Source organism: Epinephelus lanceolatus, chromosome 20 (assembly GCF_041903045.1).
Source record: "Epinephelus lanceolatus isolate andai-2023 chromosome 20, ASM4190304v1, whole genome shotgun sequence".
Taxonomy (NCBI): Eukaryota; Metazoa; Chordata; class Actinopteri; order Perciformes; family Serranidae; genus Epinephelus; species Epinephelus lanceolatus.
Window position 1 is genome coordinate 24545336 of NC_135753.1, and position 27297 is coordinate 24572632.

General features: G+C 40.1%; 2 protein-coding genes across 2 annotated transcripts; both read left to right on the top strand.

Moving 5' to 3' along the window:
- The first annotated feature begins 8617 nt into the window (after positions 1-8617).
- Positions 8618-12363, top strand: LOC117264453 (elongin-C). The gene is made up of 4 exons (XM_033638407.2): positions 8618-8745; positions 9271-9298; positions 9540-9683; positions 11850-12363. The coding sequence occupies exons 2-4, from the start codon at positions 9295-9297 to the stop codon at positions 12038-12040; spliced, it is 339 nt and encodes a 112-aa protein (XP_033494298.1). The 5' UTR covers positions 8618-8745; positions 9271-9294; the 3' UTR covers positions 12041-12363.
- A 2073-nt stretch (positions 12364-14436) lies between these two features.
- On the top strand, positions 14437-26627 carry LOC117264823 (ubiquitin-conjugating enzyme E2 W). Its single transcript, XM_033639105.2, has 6 exons — positions 14437-14518; positions 15346-15437; positions 20508-20610; positions 23876-24031; positions 24120-24195; positions 24285-26627. Exons 1-6 carry the CDS (start codon positions 14504-14506, stop codon positions 24296-24298), a joined length of 456 nt encoding a protein of 151 aa, XP_033494996.1. The 5' UTR covers positions 14437-14503; the 3' UTR covers positions 24299-26627.
- Positions 26628-27297: the final 670 nt, after the last annotated feature.

The following is a 27297-nucleotide window of genomic DNA, read 5'->3' on the forward strand; positions in this document are numbered from 1 at the left end:
GTGTGCTTTTTAATTGGCATCCTTTCTGAAGCTGCAATGTGTTTCTCCAACTGAAAATGTTTTCATTAGCACGTTTCCCTTGTCAGCCACCGTACAACCACAAACAACACAGCACTACACAACAAACATTAATAGCACACTTACACTGGTTTAAAATCTACAGCTGGATTTGAATTGATGGATGCAAGGATTTCCACTTGTCTTATAAGAATGTTTTTAAATTCCAGTCTCATGTTCTCTTCTATGTATCTCCGAGGTTCTTAGACTCATCTGTGCTTAGCCTCTCAGCAATGATGGCCTCCTGATGACCTTCTCATAATGAGATCCGGGGGGAAAAGAGTAGGCATGAAATCAAAGTATCTTCATCGGGGTCTCACATTAGCGGTGCGAGCGCAGGCAGGTGCCCCAGTTTGTCTCGGGTCAGTTTTTACTGTTTCCACTGCTGATCAGCCTTGGATTAGTGTAGTGTTACACCAGCGATGGCACCTGCCTGGAATGACTAACGCCATGTCATGCACTCGCCGTGCCCTCTGCCCTGACGCCGGCAGCGACTGCAAAACCCGCACTTTTCTCATCTCGCTGGAACTGACTGGGCCAGCAGTAAATTTAATCTCCTAACTTAATATTGCTGCTTGTTTATCATACTTGCATCATTTGTTTACTTTGTCTCAGGTCGAAATATCAAGTGTCGTTATCCCTGCTGACAATTATAGCATGGTAGGCTTTTTGCCTCTGAAGGAATATTAGGAAGAGTGTATAACCCTGGCACTTACCCCTATGTGAAGCCGAACTTGTCAGTAATAGTATAGAATATCTCTGTTACTATTCTGATATGGCAAAGCATGCTGGAAAAGATTTAGTTGCACAAGCAGTCCTGGACAAATATAAACCAAAACCTTATAAGCGTATCCTACCTTCATAGAAGCCATTTAACAGATTCCAGTGACAGCTATGATGATCCCGGCCAGGGTGGAGAATCCATAATCATCTTGATTATATTCAGCTAAGATGGACGTACTGTCGACTACGGGGAACAGAGTCCGTATGAATTCGCAGCAGCAGGACTGTGGTTGGCAACAGAACACCACGACACATGCCAGCCTGACCCTGGCATGTATTTAACATGTATTTCATTTTGGTCACATTGCACCTTGGCCTGTAATAAGCCTTCCACTTACCATCTGATCAACAGCCACTTCAAATTGTTTCTCAAGTTTCCACAGCTACTTAAGATGATTTTGCCAAGAGAAAAAAAGTAACATTTAGAGCTTGGTTACGGAGAACCATAGGGGGTCATTATGTTTTTTATTAACCTCTTTTTAATTTGATTTATTCATCAATGAAATAATACATTAATCTGAATTTTTTGGGTGGCCCTAAAAGCCTGTTTCAAGACACTCTGGAACCATCTTAAACATAACCCCTCCCCTACAAATACTGCATTACTACCAACATCAGAGCGCATAGCATCAGTGCCGTCTCGTTCATCCCATTTGTAAGCGGCCATTTTGCTATGTTCCACTTGCTCTCTTAGCTCTTTCAGTCTAATAAGAACATAAATAAACATTTCTGTTAAATGCCACAACTATAAACAAGAGCAAAATAGCTGTCAACAACGTACTAACGTACCTAACATACCCTTTTTAAGCCTGAATGGGCTATCTGGCCCACCAGCAGTTACTGTTCACTGCTGTGGGTGTGTGCTTTTTTCTAACGTTAGCTGCTAACGGAGAGGCTAACTCCACGCAGTGGCCCTCTCGTTCTTTGGTTCGGAGGGTGTTTGCTGTGCTATGATAGACTATGTGATTCTGGGTTAGCTGCTAATGAGAGTGTGTCACTTCGTGACGGCTCATTGTTCAGCTCGGGGGTTGTGTATGTTCATGTGCTACTAGCCTAGCTCCTAAAAATGTGGAGCTGCGCAGTGGTTTCATCTTCATTTTAGCTCCTTCAGCGGACACACAGTTAGCATCTCAGCGCAAAATATAATATTCATTTTTTTACAACTTTGAAACTTATTATATATATATATATATATATAAAGGTAAACATCCTGCTTAATTTCTCTTTTGAATATGAAATATGGAAATTGCAATCTTCATCCACAAGACTTTTCATGTCTTGTTGTGACCAAAACTTAGCTTAGCTTTTATTTGTTGTTGAAACTCTGTGTTGCTGGGATTTAAATCATTTAAATTTGGCTGGGTGGTTAATATCACATTTTTCTGTAATGTGACAAACTCATTACACATATGTATTTTGTCTTTACTGAGCCTTTAATAATTCCCCATTGATATATCAGTTAATGGAGTAATATATTTCAAATTAATCATTTCATTATAAATAAAGAGTCTAAATTAAGATTCGTTATTTATAATTAAGTGATTAATTTGTAATATATTTTATCAGTTCCTGCTTTTATTGTCAGAATTGGACAATATCAATTAACCATTTAAGGGACACTTGTGATCCTCTATAGGCTATAGTGTGACAGTAATATTTTGGCCACAGTAAAAACTGGCCAGATTTCGCAACCACTGACTGAATTTGTTCCATTTAATGTATTTTAAAGTATTAATTTTAAAACTTTTAAGAGATGACAGTTTCTTAAAAAGCAATAGTCTCAAGTCAGAGATTTTTTAGCTAATCAATCAGTACCAAAAATAGATTTTTTGGTAACACCTTAAATTAACCCTCCATTTAGCCTTTTAAAACAGTATTAACAATGAATAAATGGTTTGAAACGTAAAATAATATAGTTATTAGCTGATGCAAGAAGGTTTTTAGTCTTTAATGCTATCAGTATTTGTCAACAACTATAGCTCCCCTAATGACTACCTATAAAGCATCAATAACTGGTACATAGCCTAAACACTTAATAAATGCTTTCTAACATAATATCACATAGTTGTAATCAATGAATTGTCGTCATGAGTTTTAAACCCCAACGGTAAGTAATAAGTACATGTGAACAAGACGATAATCAACACAATGTAACATTTATTAATGCATATAATATGACATTATTATGGATTACATCTGATATACTGTGTTATAACATACGTGTATGTATCTGTGTCTGTTAGGTTTGGCTCGGACACACAGTATAGACATGTCTGGCATGTACCCACTTAGATGAAAGCAAGAGTTTCTCATGTGTATATTTAACTCCCCTCTCCAAGACCAAGCCTCCACCTTCTGACTAAAACTCAACTTGCTTGTGCTTCTAAAATTGGATCGGGGCTTGTAAGCAGTGATGGGATATCTGCGCCTGGCGTTTTTTAAAAAACTGTTGCTAAGACATCAGTATTAAGCAGATCCCCTTTCCATGCCTGGCATAGCTAGCTTAGCTTAGCATCACTTCATCTGATATATTTACACAAACAAATCTGAGTCGTAAAAACCATAAAGCAATTACTCTGTCATCGAAAGTTAACAATTATGTCTTCTCATTTAAACATGAAGCACTTATGGTAATGTTTCCATGTGTCACTTTTGGTGGGATAACACATGGATGACTAAAAAGTATGTATATTTTTATTTTTAGATTTTCAATACTGCTTCTCCTGTAATTGTTGTGTATAATAAAGAACAAATCAATTACGTGCCATTTAAGCACAAGACTTTTCATGTCCTGTTTATCTGATTGTGAGTTATGGTGAAGGTTTTATCATAAGGGTCTGTAGGGTGAGTCATTATAGATCAAACGAGCACAGTACGTTAGCCTTGAGCTATTGAAAGTAAATGGCTGTCACGTCCACTTATCTGTCTGTTATGACATTTGAAGCATTCATCCTGTGCAGAGTAGGGGCAATAAACTGACACTGTTTTGTAGAAAACAAACATGTAAAGGTTATGATTTTGGAAGATGGTTCACATGCACTGTTCTCTGCTTGTGACAAGGTAACAAGCAAACCACTTTGGCCTCATGGTTGCGTAAGCTGGTGTCTTTCAGTCATTATTGTATTGCAGGACGCACTGTTAATGATGATCCTAATGCTGCTTCAGTGACTCAGAGTGTACTTTCCATGTAGCTGCAATTTTTTAGAAACATCTTGATAAATTACACAAAAACTTCCATTATGTATGACTCTATATCTGTTTGGGGCACAGCTCTGCTACCGCTGTGTTCGGGCACCTTTTTTTTTTGCTACGTTGTCAAAGTGTGAGCACATTTTTGATGCCAATGTCAACCATCCGTTTGTAATGAGATTCCTGTATAACTGAATTATTTCACAATTTGCCAGACGTTATGTCCGTCCAAGAATCACACGACAGATGTGTGTGCTGTGTGAGTCAGTGCTCAAACTATCACCAAATGATGTTGTTGTGTTGTAGCAACCAGAGCTGATACGCTGCAGCATGGCTGAGCTTCAAATCACACACTAAAGCCAGAGTCTTATCTGTCTTTTTTTACACATTATAACCTTCATTTATGAGATATTTATTATAATAGGTATTAATTTATCAGTGTATTCAAACAATTATTGATTATGTTACCTTTCATCCAATGAGACGTAATTGTTAATGGCGTGCCTTGGGTCGCTGATGATGCTCCTCTCCAGCAAAGGTTCATGAGATTTGGAGCAACATGAGAATCGCAGGGCACTGTGGCTCGCTGCAGGCAAAAGGGACAGTACCCTCAAATTCATTGTGACAAGCCTTTGCTTCTTTTCAGAGAAGAAATGCCCAAAGACATTCCTCCCCCATCTTTCCCTATCATGACTAAAATTCTGACCTGGTTTCATTCGGGGGCCTCTTCAGCTGAGCTATTGTACTGTTCATAAATGATCCTATGTGTTGACATTTGAGCGACTCAACTTGTAACTGGTGGTGTTACGATGTGGAAAATGAGGTTGTCAGAGGCCTAGTCTGCTTTAATGGACATTTTGCATAACTTTTTTTTTTTTATCTTTAAATGGGAACACCACCTAAATTAATATTTCCAGTATGTTATTTCCATGGCCTATAGTTCAATTAATGTTTTTGAACATGAGCTCTCTCAAAGAAATCTGAGAAGTCAGTCTCAAACTTGAATGGGAGCCTGATTTTATAGACCGAATCACTACATTTGGGTAGAAAACCCCCGGGTCACATACATAAAATGAAATGGCACTGGGCAGACATTACCTCAGTTGGCAAATGTTTAGCTTCCCACTAACGGGGCCCACCCAAAAAAAGTCAATATCCATTTAAATGTACACTATATTAAGAATATTTTCACTACCTTGCAGTCAGACAGCTCTTCCCAATGACAAGCTGAAGCCGTTTTCTTAAAGCCACCAGACTCCATTGGCAAAAACACAATATTTTACTTCGCAGAACACAGGAGTTGCTGGTCTACCGCTGCCGAGTGTAACGTAAGGTGTTGAAAATATTCCAAATGTAGCATACATTGGGGCGTCGGTGGCTTAGTGGTAGAGCAGGCGCCCCATGTACAAGGCTGTTGCCGCAGCGGCCTGGGTTCGACTCCAGCCTGTGGCCCTTTGCTGCATGTCTCTCCCTCTGTCTCTCTCCCCCTTTCACACTTCACTATCCTATCAATTAAAGGCAAAAAATGCCCATAAAAAAATCTTTAAAAAAAAATATAGCATACATTTAAACTGATAATGATTTTTTTAGGTGGCTAAAATACATTTTGCTGCGGCCCCCGTCCACAGCAGTACATTGTTAAGCTTCTGTGCCGGTATTAGCCTAATCAAAGACGCTAGCAAAGAAACGCAGCACATGAGATAAGCAAAGCAGAAACATCAGATAAGCCGGACCATAATGTTTAACTATATATATCTGTAAACCTTAGAGATATATCTTAAAATGACAACAGAAATAAACAACACATTCTCATGCCGACCTCGTCACATATTGATGTTTTGGTCATGGACTTTCCACGTCCACATATGACATGCAAGGTACCCTGGGTGTGTTGGTTCTTGACATTCTGTGTCAAAATACACGTCCGTTTTCACAGGAAATTTAACATTTACACACAGTCTCTTTAAAAATAAACACACTACGTTGGTACAACAACGCAAATTGACGTTTTTTTTTTCCTTCAACAACAAACACACATGGTTAGGTTTAGGAAAAGAGAACAGGGTTTGGCTTTAGAATCTTACAGAATGTGAACACAGGTCTCAGGTGAAAGTCCTGGTTTGTTGGACCCATCCACCACCCCTCCTGCTGGCCCTACTTGGACTTTCGCCGCTTTAACGTTCATCCTTGTCCTGCCGCGTTTCCCCCTGCTGCCACCGAGCGTCGTTATACTGTAACACCAACCGGCTGCGTATCATGTCGACATCAAAAGACACCTTTTTCATTTGTTTCTGACGCCGCAAGTCACTGCGCAAGCAATAGATTTCGACAACTTTGGAGTGAGACCGGGCTCAAATAAACATGCTTGCCGATTTCACTTATCCCCACAACTGAAATCAACTGCCAGTTGTCTACCCGGAAGTGATTGTTGTCGTTAGTCCGATGTCACGATAATTCGGTCCATACCCAAATAGGCTTTATTCTACTGTAGTATTCACAGTACTGAGATAGCAAATGTACCTATAAACTCATAACATTCCCCTGGTTACTCTCATTTTCATCTGTGACGTCTTTCTCAGTTTGTTGTCTATGGAGCAGTTCCAGACTTTATACTTGATGACGTCACAAATTTAAGGTTTCAGCAGGCTAGTTTTTGCATATACAAAAAAAGTTCTTCATGTTTACTTATATTTTTGGACTTTCTTACACCATTGGAATAACATGTATGAATTCTTAAAATGGGCATTGTTCCCCATTAAATGATGAGCAAAAAGAGGAGGGATGTTTAAACCACGTCTAGATTGTTCTATGTCCAAGGTCCATAGTCGGAAAATGTAGTTTTCCTCGTACCTACACATTTCCAGGCCTATAAGAATGTAAATCATACTGAATCTAACACATTTGTCTAAGACGTGAAACAAACACCCACATCTAATCGAACCAACGAGCATTAAGATGGACAACTGCCTTTTCTAGCAAGTTAACTGCATCCCACCATTTCCAGAATGGCCCGGGTGTGTGCAAGAAAGTGTGAGCAAGTATACAGCCAACGTGTTAAAGGGATGGATGATATCACTTGGCACGACAAGATTGTTTGAATGTATTGTGTGTGTATGTGCGTGTTAAGGAAGCCCTGTTCTGAGGGCCCACAGCAGCCTCCCCCAAAATAGAGCTGAGAGCAGCTGCAGCGGGGTGAGTCGTATCAGAGGGACATCAAAGAGGCTGCCGCCCCCCCCCCGCCCGTTCTGATCATAAGCACTAATGGTGTAATGGGGGACTGGAAGGTCAGTGATTGTTTTTGGTTGTGTGTGTGTGTGTGTGTGTGTGTGTGTGTGTGAGTCAACAGGCAGGAGGCTACTGGAACTTTCTGGAACACAAACTGACAGCATAGCTAAGCCTGGTATTACTCTAAGACAAATACCAGGTCAGGTGTCACCTCTGCAGAAGTCACCATTGACATCTGTTGCAGCAGTGGGCACAGCCAATTAAACAAGCCTGGTTTGATGAACCGGTCGTCTTTGTCCCACCAGCTGTGAATCCTTCATATCTGTGTGTAAATATACGACAGACTAAGAGTACATTCCTTACTGTCTTTCACGAGGAGCACTTTTACACTTTGTCGGAAAGCACCTCTGGGTCAAACGGCACATTTTACAGGCACGCTCAGCTCAATAGTGCTCTCTTAGTGTCACAGCTCAGATAACTGTACGTCCATATGGAAGCCTCAGATTTCAGCAGTCATCACTTTTCCTACATGACAGAACTCCAGGCAGGATCAGGGCAAAGTCACATTCTGAACCTGACCGTGACTACAGTATGTGCCCATGTCTCAACTGTCTCTGATCTCTGTACACCCCTCAACCAATGAGAGAGACTTTACAAGATGTATTAGTTGGATATTGATGCACACAATAAACTTAATTATCTAGTTTTACAGATGTGGGTCTCTTAGATGGCCCTGCAAGGTTATAATATCATTCACTCAGGAGAATACTCTTAAGTTTTGTAATCAGGCTACAATATGGTGAATTGGATGATCTCTACTAACTGGACTTTAGAGAGTGTGATAGTGCAGAGTGCAGCCCCTCTCTGTGTCTCTGCCTGTCTCCCCCTCATTCTTTCTTGAATCCAGATTTATGGGCCTGCAAAATGTCTCTGTCATGCCCAATCAGCACCTGCTGTTGCTCATCACACCCTGTGTTGACAGTCCGGAGGGGTAACCTGAGACACAGGCGCCCCCTACAGGTGTAACAGGACAACCTCGTCTCTTCACGGATGGCCTGTAAACCAGTGTAAATGTGACAAGTCATCTCGGCTCCATATTAAAATTAAAAATTAATAACCTTATTTCCCCTCTCTTATCTAAACTTATTAACTAATGACACTGGCTCATATTAGACAGGTCATTATCCGGAAATAGCCTCTGCTCACATTATTTTTTCACTGGCTCATTTTATGATAACAACATACGTCATTTTATATAAAATATTCTCATTGAAAAATTCAGAAGGGACGTTGGTAAAAAAACAACAACTAGATTTTAATGTTGAAATAGATGTTTTTGCCATGAGCAAGATACGTGGGGACCATTTCTCTCGGCAAACGGAAGACATTTATCGCGGACGGGTGTTCCCTCAAATTGGTTCCGGGTATCAACAGCCTGGTGGCTAACGTTAGCTGAAACGCGATCTCCACTCCTCATTCTTCTGTAAAGTGGTAAGAAACGATGTTATGTTTGTGATTATATACTCTTTGTGTTATCTTGTCTCGGAATGTTTATCCGACATGAATGCTAAACATTAAATAGTCGATAATGTGAATTATAACGTTCGTTGTGCAATACGTTAGCTTGCTAGCTAAAGCCGACGACTGCGGAGTCACTTCAAAATATTCTGGATGGAAAAAGAAATGAACACTATTCCATTTTTACACTTTATAAGAGCAGATAAATTACAGCTGTAGTTAGTCAGATTTATTTTGACTATAGCCACGTTACATTGTAGTACATAGCTTTAGTTAGCTATTCTTTTGAGGCGTCTGGACGGTAACGTTTCCCCGTGATTGTCAGAAATTCACTACAAAAACCTAAGGCCTATATCAACGTGAGTATTATTTCTACGTAATATTACAACCAGTGTTCAGCCGAGGCGACTTTATATTGTATGTTCGGGGGTGTTGGTGTCCTTAACAAGAGTGGTTATGGTGGTGTTTTGTATCTTACTTCTCCGTGTTCCCTTTCAGGGCTGACAGATATTACGGAACAGGATGGGTGAGTGTTAAATGACCTATATGTTACCCTGTACCTTCCCTGAAATCAATAATGTTGTTTGCCAATTCATAAATGTCACAATAGAGTAGGTGTGTGTGCCGACTCATAGGAGTCTCATTTGTTGACGTTTCTCTTCAGAAGCTAAATCTCTGGCTATTTTCCAAAGTCTCCTGTTATTACAGTTGGTAAAGTGTGTGTGGTACTTAAGCATTTGGTTCGCACCTGTTTGTGTGCTGCACAGACGGTGAAGAGAGAACCTACGGTGGCTGCGAAGGGCCAGATGCCATGTATGTGAAATTGATCTCTTCAGATGGCCATGAATTCATTGTGAAAAGAGAACACGCCTTGACATCTGGGACTATCAAAGCCATGTTAAGCGGACCAGGTGAGGATTCAGACAAACAAGTCAAAGTGTAGTAAACAGCTGTCTCCTAAAGTTAAAATTAGTAGGCCTACATCTATGCATGTCATACAATTTTGTTTTATTTTATTTATTTATTTATTTATTTATTTTTAACATACATTCATACATGTGTAGAAAATACAGGCTAACTAAAAGTTAGAACAGGAGAAGTTAGAATTACAATTAGAGTTACAATTTACCCCCCAAAAAACACAAAGAAATTACAAATAAATTAATGAAGTGTTTAAGGTCTTTGCAAATAAAGTCCTCTCCACATGTTTCGTGGATAACGATAATGTAGGTGATGATTGTGGAGATGGGAGAAAGTTGTTCCAAAGAGATGGTAGTCTGTATTTCAGTGAATGTGGCAGCCCAGGTAGTATTACAGTACATAATATGAGGGTAAATTAAGCTATTTTAAAAAGTAAGATTACAGGAATGATTGACCAGTGAATGAACTCTAACTCACACCAATTGCCTTCTTAGTCATTTTACAGACAAGCTCAATATAGTATTTCCACTAAACTTAAGGCTCTCTACTTGAACTAAAATAACTTCACACCTGGTAAACTAGTAAAAATCCACCATACCCAACAAATAATTAACATCCTCATCACACATAGTGATAAAGATGTCCGGTTTGAATTGAAATCATTAAAATGCAACAGTATGACACATTTTTGGGAGCTGTCAGAAATGAGAAGCATATGGTGTTGCAGCTGGATTCCTGTTTAAATGGTTTTCTTGAATTACACACAGAGAATGTGCAGTGCAAGACACCTGTCAGTACCAGGACAGTTGAATATGCCTGTAGATTCAAATACATCATTATGTCCTGGTGGTTTATGCCTGAAATTAAAGACGTTTTAAGGAATTGCTTGCTTCATTTGAAAGTGCACGCTCTACTAATATGATGTATATTGTGATTGATATTTCTTGGGAGTAGTGGCTTCCCTAGGCTCTAAGATTTGTGAAAATGTCATACGTTGTTTGCTCTTCCAAGAGCCTAATGAGAGACTTGACTGTAAACTAAGAATTGGAGGGTTTGTATCAGAGTATCAGAGCCTTATGCTTTTTGGTCATTAGTGCTGCTCAGATAGATATGACTTAATTGTAAATTCTAGATGCAACACTGAATGTTCAGCTGTAAAGGTACTGCCTAAAATGTGCTATTGTCTTAAGATCCAGCAAACTATATGCCGTGCAGAGTAGTATAGCCTGAAATCATTTGGTATTTTTGTTTGGACTACATGTATAGAGTGCTTTTGTAGTATTAGCAACTGCTCAAGTGCTTTACAACCCAAGCGCCATTCACCTATTGACACACTACCATACAGTGTGCCACCTGCTCTTTAGATGAACATACACAGGGCACTCTCACAGGAACAGCACCGCTATCGGGAGCAATTTGTGGTTCAGTATCATGCCTAAGAACACTTTGACATTAAACTGCAGGGACCAGGAATCAAACCACCAGCCTTCAGATTGATAGACTACTTGTCTATTTCCTGAGCCACTGACGCTCCATACTGGGCAGTTAAAAGTAGCTAAAATTCATTGGAACCTTTACTAATTTAGGCTGTAAATAAGTCTGGCCTGTCTGCTTTGAACTAAATTAATACCAGCGCTGCTCTTCTGTTAAAACCTCAACAGTTTTTTACTTAAATAAAAACTTTCTTTTTCAATCGTCAGCCGAATTACCATTTAAATATGGTATCGCACACTGGTATCATGATGTAATGACATAACCACATGCTCAACCTGTTAACTTCAACTAGCTAGTGGTCTGCATCCTATTAGAGTGTGTGTAGGCTGTATAGGAAATTTGTATTGTGATGATAGTTTGCCTGCTTCTTTGCCTGAGATTTAAACAGACAGGATATTCAGTCTGCTATAGTTCAAGGCCATATTCCAGGCAATTATTAATTATTTTGTCAGGTTAATTCTGCCTGTCCAGTTGGTGGCAGTATGCTTCCTCCATACAACAGTATTGTTACCTCCTATTACACATGGTCCAAAAAACCTTCTAATCTTTCACATGCTTTTATGCCACTCATGTTAGTGGGTTTCATCTTGGAGAATTATTCTGTTTGATAGCTACATCCAGGATAGGATGTTAAAATGTGTACTGTAACCCTCGATCTGCAGGTCAGTTTGCTGAGAATGAAACCAATGAGGTGAACTTCAGGGAGATCCCGTCTCACGTCCTGTCCAAGGTCTGCATGTACTTCACCTACAAGGTCCGCTACACCAACAGCTCCACAGAAATCCCTGAATTCCCCATCGCTCCGGAGATCGCACTGGAACTGCTCATGGCTGCCAACTTTTTGGATTGCTAAAGTTACAAGAAAAATGTAGCCGCTTGAAACAGTTTTAGGTTGTTTTTTTTTTTTTTTTTTGAATATTTAAATTGTTTTGCCATGTACGTGTATGAAACATGAATGAATATGACACCACGAGGAGTTTACTCTTTTTTTTTTCTTTCTTCTTTTTATTTTGCACCAGGCTTTGTCATAATTTTATTAGTATTAAAAGATTTCATTTTAATGTAATAAATAAATATGGTGGGATGTATCACTTGTCCCACAATGTGAGAAATGTGTCCCCCAGCTCTGAACATCTTAACTCACCTCTCCAGATTAATAAAGACCTGTTTGGTGAGCACCATGTATTGCTATTTGCTACTTTGCTGTGCATGTTCCACATAAAATGCATCCAACTTTAAATGCCATTTTCATACTATAATATATCATACTATAAAGAATGCTTCTATCTATACTCATTTGCAAAGGATGTTTGGAAGATACGAAGGTAGTAGAAGATGTGCTGAATCCTCTGTTGGAACAGTAATTTAATAACAGCAGGAAAACATTCAAATTCAAAGGTTTTTTGAATATATTACAAAATTAACAACATATTTCATAATACCCAGAGCATTTGTAAGAGGTAATAACACTGAATTAGTGTTACAAGAAAATATTATGTCACAGACGTGTTCACGTATATTTTTAAATGTAATTAGTGCAGGTTTCTCAAACAGAAAACCAAATATTGGATTAAAATCAAGTTTGGGAAACTGTCAATCAGGTCTCACAAGCTGGAAGGACTTTATCAGTGCCTGCGCTGTGCCAGCAAACCACTGGTGTGTCAACTAACAAAGGATGCTTCTGATTTTTTAAGATGGACAAGAGGTAACATTATTTCAGGTGTGGCTCTATGGTTAAAGAAACTTATGACAAGTGCAAGTTTAATTCTGAATAAATATTACTTTGATCATACACACTATGTCAAACAAATTTTTAACTGGTTACATGTTACTGAGCGGTATACTATAATCCTAATGCTGATAGTGAATGTGGAAAGTCTCTTAAGCTGTTATCTGGCTTGTTACATATCAGGCAGGAACTCATATCACATCTCAGTCAACATTGGCTCTTGGGTGAAGTTTTTTTTTTATAGAAACCTTAGGAGGCGTAGTCAAATTACAGTTCAGTTGAATAAAATGTTCTGAACTTTGCTGACACATCGATAAATTGATATACTTCCTGTGGTTTATACAATCTAGCCTGTGCAAAGTGATATGAGCTCCTTAAGAGCTCATATCAATTTAAGAGACTTTCCACATTCACTATCAACATTAGGATTACAGTATGCCATGTAGTGACATGCAACCACATCCACATTTAAAGTAATATTTATTCATAATTTAAGATCATGGCCATAAACTTGTACTTGTCATTTTTTCTGTTTGTTTGTTTGTTTTTTTAAAAAATCATAGTCATTTTTTTCCATGTCTTCTAGTGTAAATCTGAAAAGGTAATACGTTTTTAGGAGTTATACTCCTGGTAGCCTGAGCTCTTATTTGCTTCGCTGGAGTTAACAGGCTGATATTTGGGACAGGCCTTTAATTCCTTTTCCACAAAAATGTTGCTCAGCAAAGATGGGAAAAACAATCAAATTGTTTATTATGACTAGTATGAATATTACTTGTATGAAAAAATTAGGCTTAGAAAAACATATCAATTACAAACACTTCATTTAATCTAGCTCCGACAGGCAGCACATCAGAGAGAGACAGCATTAGAACACTCTTTTTGACAGCACTTGAGGATTACAGCACCCAACACCACTTAATCCTGTTAAATCAATATTCAAAACTTGGATTTTTCATACTCAGATTTTTCATATCTTCATATTGGTCTTTAACACGTTAAAACACATAGAGTCCTGTTTTAAGTGGTATTAATTTAGGAGGATTTAACATTCATTTAACATAGTAACCAATAGTATAAAGATGTTTGTAGCAGTTAAACATGACTTAGAGCACACAAACATATCAAAGGCCTCATTTTCACAGTAAAAGAACCAATTTCATCATAGTGTGGATATTAGATGAATAATACTCACACAATGACCTTTAAAAATGTTTTAATTTCATAAGGCTATCTTTGAAAGACAGTAAAATTAGTGTAAACACTTATCTATGTCATCCCTGTTACATGTCAAACCCTCTGGATCAGGGATGTCAGGGGTCATCCCCATCACTGAGCAGAGGTCACTGACCCACGTGACCTCAGTGGATTTCAACACCTCATTTATTTATTTCTCATCTTATGACATTCTGTTATGAACCCGCTATTTTTATGTCAAGTGAAGACATGTTATGAGTGAGAGGTGAGAGGTCTCGGCTCTGACTGACTGTGCACATCACCGGCTTGTTTTCCTCTGTCAAAACAACTCCTGTCACGTGACCGCCTGACGTACAGTCCTCCACTCTGCGCTGATGCAGGGGGGTTTCCATCATGGCGTCGATGCAGGTAAGAATACAATTGACAGCGATCGCATATTTATTATCTACCTGACCTTCAGTCTGCTTTTCCCGTGTAGTTTATCAACCACTTCGTTTACGTGCGTGTATTTGATCGAAGTAGTGCTGACATTTAAAGTAAAAGCGACGAAACTGAAGCGAAACTGTTCCGGTTTAGCCTGGTGTTTGCTAGCAACACAACCAACGTTAGCATCATCACCAACAGAGCCAAGTCAGGGCTAGCTTAGAAACCGGACTGGCGGTGTATTTTTGCCACAGTAACACATACACGATAATTCAAGGAGTGTTACATTATGAGTTAATATTCTTTATAGTGTTTTAAAATGAGTGCTAGCTGCTGTTAGCTGGCGTTAACGTTAGCTAGCTAACGAGACAGTGCGCAGATTGAGCAGTTCTAGTTTCCTCTCGAGCTGAACAGGTGCATCGCTTCCTTAAGATAGCTGTGTTAATGGAGTCAGATGTATCTAATGTAGGAAAACATCAAGTCTACTTTATAAATTATTTATTCATAAGCTATGCGTAACACTTATCATTTCACGTGTCACAAACCGCCTGCATTAGCTTATGTAGTAAACGAGTCCCATCAGTCAGGGTGGAGTTTTAACGTTACATTTAACCACAAGTGCATTTAGCGATGTAAGCTAGCAATACAGATATGTCATACATCCAAACATTGAGATATTTAACGGTGGTTTTCTACACATTAAATTTCTTTTCCACTTCCCTTTGCCATTGTTTTATTATACTTTTTCTGTGAGGCTATATTTCAACATTTTTAAGTGTGGTAGAAACCCCAAAAAACATTGTCTCCAACAGAAAAGGCTACAAAAGGAGTTATTAGCCCTGCAAAATGATCCACCCCCAGGAATGACGCTGAACGAGAAAAGTGTACAGAACACCATCACACAGTAAGTAACATATCAATTATGTTTATTACAAGTGATTAATTTGCTTCAACATAGCAGCAGTTTTAACACAGCAAACATATGGACACTATTATAATGTTTGCATCCTTGAATGAACACAAATCTAATGTGTTTTCCATCACTATAATATGGCAGTGTGATGCACATGTCTGGCACAGCTCGTGTAATTAGATAACATTGCATTAACAGTAGTAGGAGGTATTATAACGCAGCGTTCTTGGAGCATCAGCAGCGACTGGTGAGGATGAATCGGGGTCATGCCAGTGACTGGCAGCGCTGGCCCCTCCATAGAGTGTCTCTAATGCACAGTGTCACTTCATCCTTATAAAATATTTAACGGTTGGCATGCAGGAGTTGGGCTAGGGTAGCAAGGAACAGAGGCTGCCTCGCTGACCTTTCTGTCTGGGTGTCTTGGTGTTCCCTTAAACGCCCGAGATTATGTGAAGCGAGTGAGTCAAATTGTGTCTGATAAGCAGTCAGGATGAACTAAGTTGTGGTCCTGTAAATGGATTCGAGACAAATCTCTGGCTGTCATTCAAGTGCCTTTCAGGTGTATGACATTGACTTTCAAAGTTAGTGTCTGGTCAGAGTCATTGCCAGGGCATTTTTGCTGGATTATAAAGAGGCAGGACATGTTGCAGTGCTTGTTTGTAGTTAGTAACAATGGAAGATCCATTACAATGGCATCTCCCTCAATAGATAACAATCAATTGGTCAGACTGGATGAATGCTCTCTGTTTTGCATGACTGACAAGTCTACGAACCAGTTCAGGTAGCTTCCTCGTTCACTGCATCCCAGGTTTGAGATGATATGTATGGGTGTGTCTTTTGTCTTCAGTTCTGAAGTTGAAATGTCTGTTGAGCCTGGGTTTATTTTTTTGTCATGGTGATTGATAGCAGTCGGGATTTACGAATTATTATTATTATTAAGCATGTCCCAGTGGAGCAAGTCAGATACAAATGTCTGTGCTTACTTGACATTCAGGTTAGCCTTATCCTTTAAAACAAACAAACATGGAAAAAGAGCTCACAAGTGACAGTGCTGTGTGTGTGGCGCTGATAAGGTGACTGTGTTTTTGGTTTTATAGCTTTTGTTTATATAGTACACTTTGTTTCTCTGTGCTGCTCGTTAGATTATCTTTCAGTTGAGTGTATGATAGTGCAGTTGCTGTAATGAGTCAGCCATTGCAAACTAGTAAACTGCTGCTATAAAGCTTTGCAGTCTCATTTGTACTCAATTTCCCCCCACTTTTACTAAATGGCTCGGTGTTATTTTTGTTGACTGGATCATGTGACCACCAGGCTATAGGGAATTTGAGCAAGTTGAGCATAGTGTCCTTGGAGTCCTTGCCTGTGATGAGCGTGGGTGGCATCAGGTGTACTGCAGCATCATGTACAGTGATACTGCTGCCTCCCTCTAAGCTCTACTTCCTGAGGAAAACACTGGGCTCTCTAAGGGTGAAGTTATTAACAGTGTTGACCTCGTATGTAGGACTGAGTGATCATGTGCTCGAGGCTAGATCTGAAAGAGACACAAGGCAATAAACCCGAACAACAGCCAGAAGTCTCTTTGGTGACCTATCTGCACTGCTCGCCTGGAGGAAATTAGGGCAGAGATTGTGATGCAGCCATCAGTGTTCCTTTTTCTTCTCCTCTGAGCAGAGAGTCCCCATTAATGTTCTGCACTGGACATTAATATTTGGCCTTTTTTTTGCCAGGGTTTTCAGGGTTGTAACCGTAGAGGTATATTAAGCAGGTAGTCTGTCCTTCATCCCAAAGATCCAGGATCAAGCCCCTGTGTTTACAGTCATCTCCCACTCTGAGCAAGACATTGAATCCCTCCCAGCCCAGTCAGCACAGTTCTCTAGCCAGGCTATAGAGGCGAAAATGGATTGAGTCCGCTAGATCAATAGAGTATCACATTATTACTAAACCGCTGTCATAACCCAACTGAATATTGAATGTCACCGAAATGAGTCAGACTAAAAGCCTTTGATTACACACTTACTGCAGCGTTGGCAGCACACACTTTATATGATCCTTTTCTAATGATAATGAGATGTGATCTGTGCAAGTCGTTCTGTACATGTTTCTAACTCATCTACTCCAGAATGATGAGATAAGAGCGTACAGCATGTTATTAATCAGTAGTAAACGAGTGAGGCCCTGATCACACAGAAAGCGTTTGCAGGTTGCAGTTTTTAATTGAACGCCACTTGTAAAAAGAAAAACAAAAAAATCCACATGCTGTGCCTTTTTATTGTTGCCAGGCAACCACCCCATCACTTCCTTACCCTCACCTTCCTGTGTAATCAATCTACCGTTTATTGAGTTATTTATTTTATTTCACAGTAATTAGAAGCTAGTCACTAAAATGTTCAGGCAGAGGGTACTTGCTGTAGCTCTGGTTGAAGACGAGAGGCTGTCAGCAAATAGTTTGTTGGGCATAGAAAAACAGAGATCTGTGTGGGTACACAAGACCCCAAGACAGAGGGTGGATCACGGGGAGTACCACCAGTTGGTCCAGGAGCTTCTCCTCAATGATGGCTGTTTCCAGGCATATTTTAGGATGTCTCAGGAGCAGTTTGACAACCTACCGTCTGTCGTCAGGCCTAGCATAACAAATAGGAATACTAACTACAGGGACTCTATTGGTCTTGCCGAGCGACTGAGTACCACCAGTTTCTCCTCCATTGTTTACCAACTGTAAACTTGCCGTTGTGACCCCACAGAAGGCCCACCTCTCGATTAATCCGATTGGACAATGGGAATACAGCGGAGATAACGTGGGCTGCTTTTCTGCTCTTAGTTGAAGTTTTTTCTATTTGAGGAGTTCCGAGTGCTCTGGCAAAAACGCCAGGTGCCTAGAGCGCAGAAACACGAGGTGCATAGCGACACAAAAACAGCGAGCAAAAAGCTTCATCCTCATTAAATACATTTACAAAAAGTCGCCTCCAGCTGCTAAAATGCTCTCTTTGTGATTGGGACCTAAAAGTCTAGGACCACTCTAGCAGCTCTGCAGGGTTTAGGCATTTACCAAGTTCTAGGGTTACAGCGGTGTACCGGTTTCACGTTATACCATCATGGTATGAAAACTGATGGTTATCATACCATGTGCATTTGCTCACCTGCATGTGCACGTCTCCTTTCCTCCTCGACTGCTTGTCAGACTTGTCAGATATACGGGTTTCCTATTCTAAAGGGAGACTTTTTTTCATTTTTAATTATAATAAAGTGTTTGCTCGACCCCCCTAAAACCCTTTTGTTTTCATTCCCTTAGGATCACTGTAACTACTGATAATGATAATAATAATAGTAAAAATTGTGTAACAAAATATACTGTGATACCATGGAACCGTGATATTTCCTGAGAAGGTTATCGTACCTTGAAAATCTCATTCTTTTTCAGCCCTACCGTTTGCTAATCAGCACATAACACGAAACATGTCTAGCTGCAGACACATTTTGTCATGTTAGCCCCTACAAACCCCGCCCACCACTAGTACAAGACAGACCCACCAACGCGACCGTTATCTAAAGCCTGTTACAAGGCGACATTGTAGTGAACAAATTTGAGGCCAAACATAGCAGCGATCCACTTGTAGTCATTATACATGAAGATGTAAGTCATCTTTTAAGTAGTGGGATGTAACCCTTCCCATTACCCTAACTCTACCTTAACTCCCTCTCTCTTAACCTAACACTTCATGGCTAGCTAAAGGCTAACTTTTGTGCGTTCGGAAATACTCACTCCAAGTACTGGTGTATACTCTGACCCAAACTGGACAGTTCATACATTCGGAGCACTGTTGGAATGTAATGTTGGTTTATTCACAACACCACACTCCAGAGTACGCAGCAGACCATACTTTGGGCGCTCTCTGTCTTGGGAGTTGGGGCAGCAGAGTGCCAAATGGAATAAATGTGTGCTTAACTTAATGGTTTGTTAATTCATGTAGCAATAGAACACTGTGTTTCCTCGAACAACAGTGCTCTGATGCAAGCGTTGAACATCAGATTGGATTCATGAACACACTCTTCTAGGCTAAGGGGTGAAGGGGGCTGATCATGGACTGACGTGTAGGTATGCTTGGCGAGTCATGTAGCTGGTGGGTGGGTCACGTAGCTGCTCTAGCCGCACACTCGGGTAACACAAAATACACCTGACAGGAGTATCAGTAGTTTTGCAGGTATTTGATCATAATCAAACATCAACGTATTGGACACATTGAAATTTTGACTTGATGTTGGTGCTAGATGAAAAGTCAGGGGGACACAGAAATTATTATTACTCATCCTGTGGGGGAGACATGAAAGTATGTACCAAATTACATGGCTACACATCCTATAGTTGGCTAGACAGAACGATATTCCAGTGTCATGGTGGCACGAGAGAAGTCAGGGAATCACCAAAGTCACAAGGATAAACCATTTGGGCACCATGAATGTCAATTTCATGGCAATCCATCCATAGTAGTTGAGATATATTAGTCTGGACCAAAGTGATGGACGGACCAACTGACACTGCCCTTCCAAAGCCATGCTGCTAGCATGCGGAAAAGATAAAAAATGCAAGCACAACCTGTATTGCTGAAACCCATCTCCTCCCAAAACACAGTAAAGGTTTGTCGTTAAAGGAAGTGTTAACCTGATATGACCTGACAGGAGGAATTCAGGTCTTAAGTGCTCCATTATCTGAAAAATGTTTTGCAACAGCCTTTTAAGTTGTCAAAGGGTGTAGAAAATGAAAAAACAGCATTGAAAAAATCAACTGCTCCAACTCTCAGTTGGTATTTCCAAACTGCTGGATGCTTTGGTTATTTAAATGTCAGAGTGAAAACCTGAGTGCACTTGAAACAGCATTTAAATTCAAAACCTCTCACAAATCCATTTATTCAGCCAGGGGAAACCAGTGGCTCAGAAAGCTAACTAACCTCTGGGTTAAGGACTCAGAACAGGGCCGCTCTATGAGGTCATGAGCGGTAGCCTAAACTGTTTGATCTTTTTGTTTGAGTGAAATGTCTGTGTTTCAATATTGTGCCTTTCTTTCAGGTGGATTGTAGACATGGAGGGAGCGCCTGGCACGCTGTATGAAGGAGAGAAATTTCAGCTGCTTTTCAAATTTAGTAGTCGATATCCTTTTGATTCACCTCAGGTAAGCACAATTTGCTCCGCAACCATCAGTGTGTGTCTGTATGTGGATGAGAAGCACTCTGTCTTGTTCTCGGCTTGAAAAGCGTTATGTAAGTCCAGTCCATTTACCATCTTGTCTCAAGGACCTACTGTAGAGAGACTTGTCTGCTTCGACCATGACGCACAAGCTGCTGCGCTGGGTGTGGACACCAATGATGAACAGACCAAGAATCTGGTTCCATTTAGCTTCAAATACACTGTTGGCTTTCCCAACTGAATGTCCAATAAGTTCATAACTATTACAGTGGTTCCCAAAAGTGAATCATGTGCTGCTGGTACAGTGTCCAGAGGTGCCCTTTTCCAAAATAAAATCAAAAACTGAAGACCAGTGTAAACAATTCTCTCTATCCACTGTCTGGATGCCTGCTATAATCACATGAAACACATTGGCTCTGCAGTTGTTAGTGGAATGGAAACACTGGGGCCAGGAATCACTGACAGAGACACCAGTGCAGAGCTCCCACTGAAGCCACAGTTGAGGGGATTAGTTTATCCCAACAATCTTGTTTAACTCATTAGGAGCCTGGCCAACTAAAAATAGAGAGTGAGTAAGTGTAGAGAAAATTAGATAAACCTAGCTAGTAGTATCCTCTCAAATAGGAAGGGCAAGCTGTCAAAGTGGCCCTCTGTTGGATTCGTCTTGGGGCCCCCGAGGGAACTTGAGCGTTGACGGCCACAGTGCGTTATTGGTTGTGGTAATTCAAACAAAACAAAACAAACACTGTGACTGTGTGGCCTACTGGAGCTCAGTTGATAACGTTTAGATTAACAGCTTGTAGGTTATGCATCTGTGGAGCTTTGTCTCAGAGGTCTTTTTTAATGCTTTAGTTTCAGTTTTCAGTTTTACGGTGACTAAATTAAGTTGAAGGACGTATAAGGAAATAAAAGGAAAAGCAGAACCCAAATAGTACAAAATTAAAAAAGTTTATAAGAGGCAAAGAAACATGAATGAATTAATCATTTATTAATTGCGTTCAGTGCCACACATACTCATGTAGTGAGGCAGGTCAGAGTCCCTGTGGATGTGGGTAATGTGACACTGTGCCAAGAAAGGTCCCCAAATTCTCTCTGATCTACTCTGTGAATTGAATTTTTGCAGACACAGTCTTTCCATTCACGTAACAGAGAACATGTTCTCGAGCCAATGTGCGCAGAAGCCCTTTTGTACCTAATTCTGTTACACAAGAAAGCCTGCAGGTTATCTACCAAAACATGCCACATTTATTTGTTTGCCACGCTCTGAACACAGCATTACCCAGTATGTTACAACACACTTTTGTCTGCAGCTCTGTCGACAATGTTATATATGTGATTGGTTGTCATTTTTAATAATGTCTGAAGTGTGTGTATGTGAATTTCCATCGCTGTGTACCAATCAGAAGCAGTTTTTTGCACTGCAGTTTTCAGTAATGCATTTGTCAATCAGAAACAGTAACTAAATCAATCACTAAATGAATAATGAAAACTGATTGTGTCCAAGCACCGAGGGTGAACTCAATTTTTATTCATCTATAAGTGCTGGGAACAACTATCAGAATTTCCGTGGGGGACCATAGTGAGGACGCATTCACACTGGCGCTATTTGATCCGCTTTAAACGAACTCTGGTTCACTTCCATGGATAGTTAGGTTTGTTTGGAGTGGTGAGAACGCTCATTCAAACTCTGGTGCAGACCAAATGAGTGAACCCTGGTCCACTTGAAAACTGGGTGTACTGGGTTTACTTGCAAGGGAACTCTGGTGCGGTTTGCTTGCAGCCGGAAATGCAAATGGACTATCCAGTGAACCAAAGAGAGGAAGTGACGTAGAGTGCAGTGCATTTTGGGTAGGAAATAAACAAAGCCAACAGTGTGAACTGGGAGAAGCATTAGTAAAAAAAGAAAAGGTTGGAAAATGTCTCGTGGGCAGATGTGGAGTCGTGAGGAGGTGCAGGTGCATTTGGTGTTGCTCCATTGTGTTTGTGGTGACCAAGCCGGATGAAGGGGATGGATTTCCGTTTTCGGTCCTGGCCAATCGATGAGCCGGGTTTTCTTCTTCCTCATGCTTTTTGTCTTCCTGGTCAGTGGTTGTTTCAGGCAATACCGCCCCCAAACGAGCAGCTGTTGTAACTGCGTGACGTTGTCCAGGCGGTTTGGTTTGCTTTAAAAAGTGCAGTGTGAAAGTGAACCGAACCAAATGAATGAAATTTTTCCGCATTCCCCGCCCAATCGAACCGAGTCCCCCGGACTATCCTGGTGTGAATGCACCCTGAGTCCTTACGTGGTGAACGCAGAACAAGCCAGATGACGACCCCCTGGTTTTGGCTGCAAAGCTGCCGTTTTGCCTATTTAAATGAGTTGCAGTTAATTTTTAATCTGAGTGTACTTGCAAATTACAGTTCTGAGAAAAGAGTCCGGATTTAGAAAGACAACAGACAGCTCCCTGCTTACTAAAGTGAAATTATTTCCTTCAAATCAACAAAAGCAGCACACAGCAGGATACAAACATGAGCACACTGTCCAGAAGAGAACGCAACGTGTAGATTACCTGCAGCACCTGTCTGCAAAAAGCTCAGACCTCCGAGCTTTGTGTGTGTGTGATGTTTCAGTAAATATTTAGACTTGGTGTAAGCAAGGAGCTTTCCGTTGTCTTGATGTTTGGAGCAAAGTGTCAGCTTTACTCTCTGCTCCTATCTGTAACATTCATCCTGTCGCCCCCCCTCCAGCCCCACGATGCACTCTCCTCTGAGGCCCTGTCTGGTGCCAGACTGCCTCAACCCATTGTTAGCCTTCATTACCACTCTGACTCCCCCTCATCTGTACTCCAGCACCTCCATCTTGAGTTTATGTATCTTCCTGTTCAGCCATGACTCTTGCGCCCTTTTACCGCCTAATATCGCCTGATGCTTTTTATAGGACGTCTCCTTTTTTTTTTAAATAAAACGTGTCTCCTCTCTCAGCCTCTCATTCTCTCTTCCCCTCTCTCACCCCACTGCGGCCCCTCTGTCCTAATCCCAGAGCCTCATGTCGCTGTAGAGGGCTAAGCCTGAGCTTATACAGCAAGTCTCATTATTTTCTGTCTTTAATGGAAAATAAAGCTCAACTTCCCAAGTCGTATCTTTGGCCACCAAAATGCCTTCAATTCAGTTTAAATATACCTCAAAACCTCGCCACTTTTCTAGGCTTATTATTGTGACATTTTTGGTAAATAATCTTAATAAGCGGTGATTTGGTTTTTTTTCTGTTGCAGGTAATGTTCACAGGAGAGAATATACCTGTCCACCCTCACGTGTATAGTAACGGTCACATCTGTCTATCTATCCTAACGGAAGATTGGTCGCCAGCCCTCTCAGTGCAATCAGTTTGTCTTAGCATTATCAGCATGTTGTCCAGCTGCAAAGAAAAGGTAGGACGAGAGACATACAGTGATTCATGTAAATTATATGCTTGTGAAATGTTAAATCTAAATGCCCGTTTTGTTTCCTTCCCTGTAGAGACGACCGCCTGATAACTCGTTTTATGTAAGAACGTGTAACAAAAATCCAAAGAAGACAAAATGGTGGTATCATGGTGAGTATTTTCAACATCACACAGAAGTCACGCGTAAAAGCTTGTAAAGATGACGTCGTTTAATGCAATAATTTTGCTTGCCTCCACAGATGATACATGCTAATGTACAAACTTTGTAATAATTGTAGAAGAAAGAAGTCCTACTGACCTACGTAAAGCACTTTTTAATCATTCAGTCTTTGAACTCTGACCTTTGACTGGAACAATGGACACCACGTGCTGGAGGCTCTTGACTGCATTTCCCCCCCGCCTGCGGGCAGTTGGATGCATGTTTCAGTCGGTTGTAAAATAAAGAACGAAAATACTGGAACGTTTTAGAGATGCACCCAGGACAGGTTGTTTCTTGGCAAAAAGTTAGTGATGCAGCGAGCGGGCAACCAAGGTGGATTTGTAGTGAGATAATTATAATTCCTGTTTTAAGATTATTACTGTTACTTTTTTGTTTCGTGTGGGTGCATTTTAAGGTCCTTGTGTTGTGCAATAATAACTGATGGATGCATGCTTGGGCCTACAAAGAGAAATCCAAATCTAATCGTTTTCTGGAAGGGAATCTGACCATCGTAACCCCAAGAAAATGCTTCATCTGTTTGTTTGTTCTTTTCTAATTATATGCACTGTGAAAGTATCTAGATTATCAAGGCACTATTAGTACGATATTCCCAACTTGCAGTTGTGCTGTAAGCAGTCCTCCACTTATTTATCAGGTTAAAGGGTTTTCAGTTTATAACCACTGTATCAAGAGTAAAAACAGTTTATTATTTTCTTCATCTTCCAACCTGAGAGCTGGTGAGCAGCTCGCCGTGCTGTTGGTCGATGTGTCGGTACAGATGGGAGTTAAACAGGTAAGATGAGAGATCTCTTCGTGGGCCGGTGACCTCGGAGTACGTCTCCTTGTAACGTTGGGCTGAACTCATGTAGTGTTCACTCGTCCAGCCTTGAAGATGCGCAAGCGGCCTCTCTTCCGTTTAAAGAATGTCTGCAAGAGAACATTGTGGCACGATCCATTTTTATTTGTATGATACCGTTTTTTTAATTTCATGCTTTAATCTTCTAAAAATGTTTGATTTTAAATGTCGAGTTCTTTTTTTTTGTACTGTTTTTCAACTAGCTGATACTTTGAAAAGGGGGTGGGTTGTTTTGATGAGTCAGTATATTTTGGATTTTTTTTCTTTATTTTGTATTTGTTATTTAATTTAAATCCTCAGTTTTGATCTCCAAAATGGTAACGAATGACGAAAAAGGAGAGTCTTTATAGAACCCGTAAAGACGAGGCTTTTTGTGATTCCCCCTGGTCAGAGTTTTGGCTCAGGTACTTTTTTCAATAAAGAGATCACCTCTAAAAAGATACCTATCAGATATTTTGAATTTAACTATATTTTCACCAAAAGAGACTGTTATGTTGTAAACTTATAACATGTCTGAAACTATTGTGTATATAAGTCTTTAAATTGTTGAATGATGTGAAAGAAATTAGCAGAGGATGCATTTACTTTATAGCAGAATGATAATAGGAGTGCTTTATTTCATTGGAAGTTAGTCTGCATCTTTTGCTGATTAGGGTGTGTACAGTCAGCATCGAACACTACTGTTGGTTAAAAAAAAAAAAAGTTTAGTAGTTTTACAGTGGGGGTGCATGCAATTTTAAACCCTACTTTTTCTTATTGGCATCAGACATTGTGACAACTTTTAGTCTTTCCATAACTTAGGTAATGGTTCATGGGGTAGATATTATGAAGCTCACCTCCAGAGGCTGTGTGGCTCTTTGTCATTTCAGACTGTAATCACTCCATTCCTAAAGAAATGTTTATCGCCATCCAGTCAGAGATACTTGAATTTTCCATCTTGAGTTTGTTTGTATTGCATTTTGCTTTTTTTTCCCCCAGGGTCTAGCTGAGTTTCTTGAATGAACATGAGTGAATGTGATGATACTCTATACTGTAGAGGAGATTACTACGGCACACCGCTATCTCAAAAACTATATTGATAACTTAAAGACATCTATTTAACCAATGATTTTTTTTTCTGTTAGCTTCATTGTAACGGTCTTGTCTGCTGTCACCGTGCTGTGAGGAAAAAAGACAGCCTAGAAAACGATTGTGTAAATGCAGTCACAACAGCATCTGTGTGGGGGACGAGACGCCTTCACCCAGTGGGCAGTAGATCAGAAGAGATTTGAAAAAAAAAAACATTTGAGTGGAAATGTTACAAGAGTTTGGATGTGACATGTTTTTATTATTTTTTTCTTATAGGTTTTTATTTTCCTTTTCAATGTGGTTTGAACTCTTAGCTTGCAGGTTGTTGTGAGTGATCAACACTAATGAGGGTGTGTTATTTATATTTGAAATTTTGTTCTGGGATGTGCAAGCTCTATGTTATAGGTGCCTGTTCATTTTCATAATCAATAATAAAAGCAAAGATTCACTTTTATTCAACCCTGGTTTGCACAGTGTTTGAATATATAAGGATGCTGCAGCCCTTCACAGTGTATCTGAGATGTCACAGTTGGCAAGTCTACACACATAAATGGTACAACTATCAAATTTATGAAGCAATCTTTGCACTTTAATGCATAAAAACTTCCCTTTTTTAGTATGTTATGCACACCATCCACCATGTGACATTACATTTAGCTAACAGTCATTGAAAAAACATTTAATGCAGATCATTTAGGTTGGCTAAACCAATAGGAAAGGGGTTTCTGAGATATGAATTCTTATACTTTACTGCAGGAAAACAAAAGCCATGGATGCAAACTGTATTTGTTTTTTCTTACCTGCATAAAAAGGTGTCTATAGTTAATCTTTATGAACATAAAGTGTTTGTATATGCTATAACTTTCTAAGCACAACAGCCATAAGACAAGAAAAAGTTATATAGCAGCACCATCTAGTGGTTTCTCCACAGGAGTACTTGTGTCAAATCTCAGATGATCACATTTTCTGAGCCAGTTACCACATTTTGAAATAATAAAAAAAGATTCTCACAGGAATATATGTGGGCCCTCTCCAGCTGTGGGACCCCAGAGTCATCACTATATCTCATTTTAGCACTGAGTGCATGTGGTTTCTTGCATCAAGACCTTGGTGACACTGAGTCCAAACC